Raw genomic sequence first — 9,587 nt, 5'->3', positions numbered from 1 at the left:
TCGGAAGAAAAATAAATCATTTGTTAAATTTTATTGTTACCATTCACAAAAACTTCTGGCAAAACATGCCAATGACCCTTTTATGCCTTTTTTTGCATTTAAAAATAGATCTTAATCCACTAGGAGAGAGCAAGAGAAACACAGAGTTTTGTTCTAGAAATTTTTACATGCATCCCCTTCAGATCCACTATACTTTATTTAGAAAGCGTTTCTTTTTTATATGATTTATCTTTGTACTACTACTACAAAGGTATATCATGATTCAGAGGTAACCACAGCTCTAGTCTGGGTTTTGAGGGCTGTGTCTGTATTTATTATGCCACGATGTAGGGACATGAACAGCGGATCGAGCTGTGCTGGTCAGGGATGGAATGGAGCTGCCAATGGCCCAAGCGTATCTGGGACAGCCCAGCAGCGCTTTGCTGAAGCACAAAGGCGGGTAGTACTTTTTTGCCTTAATGGAGGTTTTCATCCATCCCTTTCCACAGCTGTGCCCTAACTACGTGATGGCATCCAACGTGTTCTCTTTTTATCCTCCTTCTAGAGATCAGGTCACTGTCACTGCCACTGCGGGGTTGGAAGCAGACCCCATCCTAGCCACTGGTGTGTGTTATCCCTTCGCTGTCCTGCATGTGACACGGCATTGCTCCTGTGCATCTCCAGTGCAAGCCAAGCAAACATTTATTCTGAAAAGGCAGCAAACAGATAGAACATGAGGAACTTTGTCCAGTTCTTTCACAGCTGAAAAATGCATTGGTCGGCCCCGTGGTTGGGTTGATGACCTTGGAGTTTCAGTAGGCTAAAGAAGCCATTTGATACTACTGGAAAAGGCAAAAACCCACCTAGACAGATAAGCATTAGTAGCCCAGCAGTAGTTTCAGTTAGCCATGGTTTGGACAAAACTGTTCAATGTATGTGAGGTGAACCTAGTTCATTTATTTATATATATGATGACTTCAGGCAGTAGTTCTCAAGCTGTGATCTGTGGGCTCTTGGTGGTCTGTGGGCCATTATTGCTTTTACTGTGTTAATTAGTTTAAAACTGATATTAAGGGTTTGTGATGGTATACTAATTTTGAGTGCTCTGGCAGTAGGACATTCCAATAGATAGGGAGCTTTTGGGGATTAGAAGACAGCGGCTTTTCATGTATGTACAAAACCCAAAGAAATGTCCATATGTAAGCTCTAGGTTTACTGAGTTCCTATCCCAACCTGTGTTGTTGATACAGAAGCATCATGTTATGTTTGTATTTGTGGTATAGCTTGAAAATTAGGAGCCTATGCTCACCTCCTGAAGTAAATCAGAGTATTTTTTCTCCAGTGATTCAAAATCTCTCCTGGACACATTATCTCCGTAGTCTGCTATCATTGTGTTCAGCTTCACCTGGGTTTTTGTGAGGTCCTGCCGAGCTATCTTTAATGCCAAAGTTAACTTCACCACATCTTCACCCTTGACGCCTTTAAACAACAGGCATTGATGAAAGCCCATGACAGTAAAATTTCAGTTGTAGTTTTCTAAATCGTCTATTAAGCTTTTAGACCACATAACCTTACAAAGTGTCGGCAAGAGCTGAATGGGTGTAGACTGTATTATTATTAAAGAACTGCAAGTCCAGGAGTATATTGCAGTGTTCACATTCCCACCCACTGTCTTGCCTCCTCTCCCACGCACACATACATATTCAAAGGCTCAGCCTTGCTTTTGATTAACAGAAAGGATCACAGGCGGGGAGAGCCTTGCACAGATGCAATGGCTACAGCCAGCAAGTAAAAAGCAGTAGCACTATGGGTGCCTGTAACCAGACTGTGGATCAACAGAGTAACCTCTGTGCCAGGTATTTGTGGCACCTGAATTTCAGCAGTTTTGTCTGTCCTTGTGGACAGGCACAAAGCGGGCAGCTGTGGCTGGGTGAGATGTGCTGGAATCAAAAAACATAAGGAACCTTTGCATTGGGCAGCTCCCGCCTTCAATTTACCTGTTGTACTAAGCAAGAGCGTATGAGAATACAAGCAATGACTTACTGAATCAGCTCAGACTATTAGGTACATCCCTACCTCTTCCCTTTCCTACCTATTTATGGACTTTTCGGCCATGAATTTGCCTAACTTCTTTTAAGAAACAAAGCAGATCTGAAAATACTCTGAATTTTTGCTGCAATGCTGTACCCATAGATGTGCATTTGGGTCTCTGTGCAGGACAGGTTCTTACAGAGATCCTCTTTCTCTACCTTGGACTTGGTGACATGTCATGTCCAGCCGTTCATTATGCATATCATTCAGTTTTGCTAGAAGCAGTTTGCGGGCACCGTACTCATTGAGATAGCGAGCATACTCCTCAGCTACGCTTGTCTGCAGATGCTCCACCTGCGGGAAACATAGGCTTGAATTGATCAGGAGCATGGCATCAGTGGGAACTCTTGGACTGGTTTGGTGGGTCTAGAGCAGAAACTAAGGAGCAGAGAGTGGGAAAAGGGAAGGAAAATGGGAAAAACTGGAGCAGGAGCATGGGCAAGAGATAACACTGTAGAAAAGGATGGACAGAAGAGTTCGAACTCGGATGTAGTGTGCGAAAGGGTGCTCCATCTGAATGTTTAGCCTTCTAGAGAGTGAATTATATACACTTCATCATCTGAGTTACATCATTCTCTGTTGTAAGCCCATACCTGGAAAACCTTCCGGCAACTTATTTTGTCCCTGTTGCTGGTCACACAGGAGAAACAAAGCTGCCACTCTTACCAATTTACTTCACTGGAACTGGTGACAGAAATGTATCTTGGATGGCAACATGGGATTGTATTTGTGCTGTATTTTTAATTTTTTGTTGTAATTTTTAATTGCATTTTAAATTAGTGGCAAAGTAAAACTCAGAAATTTGGAAGAAGAAGAACTGGGATTACGTGTAAAACCATAGCTTATTTCCATGATGTGCATTTCATTACGTGATCACATCCTGCCACTGCCAACGCCTGCCTAATCTGCTGGATAGGGAATGAATCAAGATGGTGTTTGACTTGTTGCTCAGAAGACAACTAGTGCCTCGGGGAACTCTGACTATTCTGATTCTGTTGAGAATTCTGTTAGTCTCACAAAAATACAAGCCCTCTGTAGCAATGCTGTTTTGCCTGTGTCCCTACACCACCATAGCTACAACCATGTTGCCAGCAGCACACAAGTCAGCAGCTTATGTGAAGCTTTCCAAGGAATTTTTGAATATCTAACCATGCCACCGTTAGGATATTTGAATGCTGTCTCAAAAATGGAATTCTGATTTTAGCAGAATTATTTTTCCCAACCTCCTTCATCCAAATTGCAAAACTTAGATAACCCAAAATAGAATTTAGGTTCTGGGCTCTATTCTTAGTATAACTTGGCATAAATTCTCAGTTGCTCCTTTCAGAGAAGGTTCTTTATGGCTCTGTGAAGCACTGAGGCCTGTGAGTACCAACAAGTGGAACTGGCTAGTTCTAGGACTGCAAATGGAAGAGATATTTATGAGCATTTTGATCTAGCTAGTGAAACCAAAACCTCTAAGGTTCACCAAGCGCTAGGTAGATGAATAAGGGGCCTACATAGTCTGTCCTGAAGCTTGTACTTCTTCACCTTCACCACTTAAGCTTAGTACTTAAACTAGTGGATGAAAGCAAGCTCTGGTAGAGTTCCTCATGCTGTTATCACACCTCTGACTACAGCAGAATTGCTGTGTGACAAGGACAATTTGTTTCTTCCTCCTGCTCATTTTTCACCAGGAGGATGGTACAACCCTGGAACAGGCTGTCCAGGGAAGTGGAGGATCACCATCCTGAGAGGACCTCAAAACTCAAGCCAGACAAGCTCATGGCTGATCTGATGTAACATAAGCAATTGTTCTGCTTCACATTGGAGGCTGGGCTGGAGACTCTAGATGTTCCTTCCAATTAACACTTCTTTGATACTTCCTGAATTAGCTACAGTAGCTGTCAGGGCCCCAAAAACCTTAATTGTCCTGATCAGCCTCAGCTGGACCCTCCACCCACACACCATCTGCCTGCAGCCAAGGAGCTCTGTTTAAGCTCAGGCTGAGGCTTTTGGTCTTTGTTGAGCTATGTTGTAGGTGTATCTGCCTCCAGTCCTGTCTCTGTATCCTAACTGGACCTTGGACTGATGTTGTAGGTAGCTCTTCTCCTGGACGGACCCCTTTGGGTGTCTGTTGCAGTTTTGTCTCCTGCTGGCCCTGCCTCCTGCTGCTCCTGAGTGCTTGCTTCCCCCCCGCCACCATGGATGGACCCTGGGCTTAAATGCCTCATCTGGAACTGCTGAGGATGACTGCTGCCAGCACCTTGCTTGGTGCTGTGAGGCTGTGCCCTGGTTGGTGGGGCTCTGACGGCGTCGCAGCCACCCTCAGCTCCTGGGTCGTCCTTTCTCATGCAGCAGCCCTGCTTTTCTTGCTCTCCAACAGCAGTGTCATTTCAGCCAGAGTAGCTGAAACTGTTCAAGAACTGTATAAAGTGGTAATTTAAATTGGAAAGACTTAACTAATCTTGCCTACAGATATCAATGCGACTGCACCGGCAGTAAGATGAATGATACAGATTTAAAGATGCTAAGGGTACAGTGTTGTAAAAGAGTGCACATACTTTTACATAAGAACTTAAAACATTAGTACCAGGAAGGTATTTATTTCCTCCCCCCTTCAGATGGAAGAGCCAGATGGGACAAGAGATACAAGTGAAGACTTCTGACAGCGGCAGCACAGCCCGTCCCAAGAGAACAGGATATTCTCTGGAACTGGCCAAGATCCAGCTTCACCACCGTGCCAGATGTTCAGTGCCTGCTCCAGAACTTCTACTGGCATCAAAGGACAAGAGGCTGGGAGGTAAGAGATCAGATGTATAAAATATATCCAACTGAAGCTGGGAAACATTTGACTCATCATTGTTTAATTTACCTGAGTCTGAAGAGAATTCTTTTCTTCCTTCATGTTGTCAATGAACTTTAACAAATGTTGTTTCTCTTGCTTTAACATATTTATTTCATCTTTCTCCTTTTCCTGCAGTGCTAGTATCTGCCGGGTGCACTCCTCGGAGACAGTCGTGACCATAGCCTTCAGGGGCTCTAGGGTACGAATTGTCTTCTTCTGATGAGCTAAAGAAAGCAGAAGTGGGATCTCACAATGAGCAACTAAGTCTGAATTTTACTCAGCTGGGCTGTTGGATATCCAACCACAAAACAGGGCTGGTGGGAAGTGGGACAGAACATGGAGCCTTTACTGCTTGGCCTGGTAGTGTCTAAGGGCTGGGAGTAGTTTCTTTTGGGATTATATCCTGTTGTTTATCCAGCTGTGCATATGAACTTCATAATGATTTGATTTCAGCTCTGCTATTTATGCTGGTTTGGAAAACAAAGGATGAACAGTATTTTATTTTGTTTTCTGGAGTACTTAATGTTTTGATAAGATATAATGAGCACTGACGGCTTTGTCATGTTTCACTAGGTGGGGAGGTGTCACTATTTAAGCATAGGCAGCATATGGGGCTAAAGACAGCTGGTAATTAGCGATTCACCCTCTTTTGTGAAGGCACATTCTTCATGAACTTTGATCTGCTTTCTTGTCTCCAAATGCATGGTCTCATGCAACTTTTTATATACAAATTTGTTGTCTACCCACTCTTCCCTCTTTTTAGGTATGCCTTGACCTCTCTTCTTTTGCCTTTCTCTTCAGTACATCTAGTAAAGAACTCATGTGTTCTTCTTGGCTTTCTCTGCTGTAACGTGTGCTTTTCATTCTCAGCTATTTCCCCTTTGACCTGAAAGTTTTTCTTAAAGATATTTACCTGAGGAACCTAGTGACAGTACTTTACTTGGGTCCCACATCCTAGTTACAGTTATATGGTAGAATTTCATCTGATGCCACCTCCTTGGTGTGGAGGCTTGTTTTTATGACTAGATGGAATTCCACCAGAAGAATAAAATGATCAAAGACAGGATATGGTGTGATTCAAATGAGGCTGTGAGGAAGCCTTATTTTGTTTGTGAATAACTGCATTATTCAGCAATCAAAACAGTTTACTCCCTCTCCTGAACAGAAGGATAGGAATGCTGGTGGATGCTGAATAATCTGACTTGGAGGTTTTTTCCTCCTCAGTAAAACCTGGTATTAGTATTTATGTACAAATACTATGCAACAGATTTTTTAAAAGTTAAAACGCATACATAAATCTAAGAACAGGAACTACTTTTCTTATTACACTAGGGTGTGAATTTCCTTCCCATGCTATAACTGTACCAAAGGTTTTGCAAAACTTTTTCACTATGATACTTGTAGCAGGACAAGAGATGGTGGAAATTAGAGCATTAGCACAGGAATTCTGCCACTGTGCTGTTTGGTTGCTCAGTGTGACCACGTTAAAACTTTAGCAAACTTGTTTCGAGGCAGAGTTTCAGTGTTTCACAACTGACTCCTGACCACAAGCAAACCCCTTTAAATTAAGCGCAACAGTATTTTTAATTGTAGCTGGCCAGTATGTCAGAAGTTAGAGCACAACTTGTTGGCTGCCAAAGTGATTCTTTTGTAGCGTGGACGCTGGCCAGCGCCATCTGAGACCATTAGCTCTCTGATGACCTCTCATAACTCTCCCCATGCCAAGAAAGGACAGACATTCTCCCATTGGGAAAGAATTCAGGCTGTGGTGCCGCTCATTGCACATACAGAATTGCTGGATGGACCCAGAGGTCTTAGCACCACAAAGGAGTCAATGTGAAGGCCCTGTGGACATAGCAACCTGAGTATTATTTTGATCAAGAGATGAATTCAGCTGTGGATAACATCACCATAAAGACCTACCCTGTCACTTAGCTTTGTCTTAAAGGAGCTCCCAGCAACATAACCTTTATCTCGGATCAAGGTAACAGCCGTAGGGATTTGATGGCTCTCTTCTCCATAGTGCTATGTTCCAAATTCTGCTTAGTACCTTCACATCCATGTGGATTTACTCCAGAAACAATGCCATAAAGCCTCAGTACTGGCTCAGCACAACCTTAACACCCAAAGGACCTACAGCTGCGGTTGTATGTCCAGTTCTGGCAGAAGACACACACAGTTGCAAGCAGCTGGTATGGGCTGCACATCCCTGTTCCCATCAAAGGTGGCTGCCTTCTCTGGTCTGCATGCTCAGCTATGCATGTGCTAGCTACTTCAAATGTTGTGCTGCCAAAATGATGCAGCTGAATATACAGTGTAAGCAGTACAGTTTTAGGACAACATTTAATAATACTTTCTTTTTTTAAACCAGATTATTCTGACTGAACTGGGAATATGTTGCAGTGCTAGCAGATTTAAGAGGAGAATCCACCCCAGCAGTGGGTGCAGTGGTGAGCACCTTAAACATCATATAGGCTAAGCCAGTACAGGATGGCAGAAAAAACAGGGTAAGACACAGCTGCTAAATCAGACTAATAAGATAATATCCAGTTGGCTGAGAAATACAATGCTGTGGTGTAAAGGAGGTTTAGTTACAGTTTCAAAGGGAGGTGAAATGCTACAGATAGAGTATGCATGTTAGGTGGAGTGATGAGACCTCTCTCTAAGCAAACTGTCCCATTTATCTGCACCTTAAGACTCCAAGCACTGTAGTGAAGGACTATAAACAGAACATAAAATTCTGACGTTAGGAGCCCTCAGAATGGCCACCTCTCACAGATTTTAAAGAAGTTGTTTGTGTAAGAACAGCCAGACGTAATTTAAGAATAAAGGTAAGTGCTTAGGAGTACAGTTCTACAAATCAGTAAATTTCCTTCCTTTTCTCTTTGTTTTGTACTCTTTCTGCTCTCAGACACTTGCTTTTGTCTCTTCCCTAGCACAGATACTTCCGTGGGCAATTCAACTCGCTAAACGAACAGGAAATTTTGCAGCTCTTGGTCTTTGTTTTTCCTGCTGGGTGAGTTGACTCAGCTCATAGAGGTGTCCAGCGAGTGGCAGAGCTGGTGCAGTCTAAGCAGAGGGAGTGCACCGTCAGGATGGGGGAAGTGGGACCTTCTTGTTTCTGTGGCCATGAGTTGTTGGGTTAGATTAGATCACTGCTTCCTTGGCCAGGCAGGTAAGCTGTTGACTGTGCTAGGCAGGGAGAAGGAGGCTTGGAAATTACTTACAAATAACCCTATCCAATACCCTTAGCTAAAAGGGGATGGATGTCATGCAGGCCTCGTTAGCAAGGTAAAATCTGTCATTAGGAAAATGAGTCCTCAATATACAGAAAGATGGGCGGATCCCAATCCCAACTCCAACTTAAAAAAAAAAAAAAATTCTACTTGTTTTATTCTTAGAGCTTCAAGTACACTTGCTACCATGGCATATTAGTTCACTGGCATTCAGTTGATTTCCAAAAATAAAGCTATCATAAAAGACATGTTTTGCTGGGTATCCAGCAAAAGACAAAAAGACTTCAAAGAAAAAAAAAGGAAATATCACATCCAAACAATATGGAGAAGTCAGTAAATAAATGCTTAAAAAAACCCATTTTTTTAAAACAGTACAATATAGGCTATAGCATGGACACCAGTAATCTCTCTGGGAGCTGAAGCAAAGAAATGTCTACTAAAGAGTTCTGGAAGGAAACTGATTTTAAAAAAATGTTTTTAATTACTGATTAAAATGGACTTATTCACCTGATTGAAGTATACTGTGCAAAGAAAGATTTTTGTCTGTAATGGGGGACTATGATTAGGTAGCCCAGATAACAGGTACTGGGATAAACAATATATATCCTTTAAGAGACTATCCCAGTAGAAAACTGTTGACATTTGATAGCTGCTTGGTGCCCAGTGTGAAATGAGCTCCTCGTTACAGTCTATTTCTAGCCCTCTGTGATTATTTACAAAGTACTTGTATCACTGCGGCATCTGAATGCCAAGCAAAGTTTAAAGCACACTAAGAATGGACAGGGAACAGCCAGTCTAGTTCTCTGCCCTGCCTTGCTTCAGGAGTAATTCAAGCTTCAATTTACCAGAGCAAGTGCATCCAAATATATTAGTACGATACACTCCACTACAAATGTGATTGTCCCAGAAAAACCTTGAGACGCTGCTGTTGCCTGATTTAAAAAATCTAAAAATCTGGAATATTATAGGAAAAAACCCCTCCAACAACTTCATCTTTTGTATGAAGGAAATAGACCTAATGGACCAGAAAGATGGTTTTACCAGTTGACATCTATTTAGGCTGTTCATCCCATATATGTATCCAACACAACTAAGCTCTGTAAAAACACATCTCCATTAGTGTATTTTCCCCACAGGTCAAAGTCCATGAGCTTACCTAAAGTAACTTCATACTCATTCTTTATAGCTGACAGCAAGGGCTTATAGGTCTTGAAGTTGTCTATGAAGAATTCAAAGATCTCTCTGTAGGGCTGAGAGAAGAAAGAGAGCTTGAGAAAACATTCAGTGGCATGTTTTTCAGAATTCAGAGATAGCTGTTTTGTCCAACACAAATGGCATCTAATGACAGTGAGAATAAGTTTAAAAATATTGCTACCACATTTTATTTTGCCTCTCCATCTTTGGTCTGCCATCCCAAATATGTCATATGAAGGTGGATTTCTCTCCCCTGTTGA

At 42.3% G+C, this 9,587-nt stretch overlaps 1 protein-coding gene across 1 annotated transcript in view; it reads right to left on the bottom strand.

Annotated features, from left to right (window-relative positions):
• Window positions 1-9,383, bottom strand: part of TSNAXIP1 (translin-associated factor X interacting protein 1) — a gene marked incomplete at its 5' end in the record, with an annotated part of 16,375 nt that extends 6,992 nt beyond the window's left edge. The window contains 4 exons of the mRNA XM_009578318.1: window positions 1,289-1,458; window positions 2,229-2,364; window positions 4,925-5,121; window positions 9,290-9,383. Coding sequence (XP_009576613.1) covers window positions 1,289-1,458; window positions 2,229-2,364; window positions 4,925-5,121; window positions 9,290-9,383 — 597 coding nt within the window. The remainder of the gene's footprint in view (window positions 1-1,288; window positions 1,459-2,228; window positions 2,365-4,924; window positions 5,122-9,289) is intronic.
• Between the last annotated feature and the right edge of the window lie 204 nt (window positions 9,384-9,587).

The sequence above is a fragment of the Fulmarus glacialis genome, unplaced genomic scaffold (genome assembly GCF_000690835.1).
Source record: "Fulmarus glacialis isolate BGI_N327 unplaced genomic scaffold, ASM69083v1 scaffold16105, whole genome shotgun sequence".
NCBI lineage: Eukaryota > Metazoa > Chordata > Aves > Procellariiformes > Procellariidae > Fulmarus > Fulmarus glacialis.
This window is presented reverse-complemented; position numbering and strand designations above follow the sequence as displayed.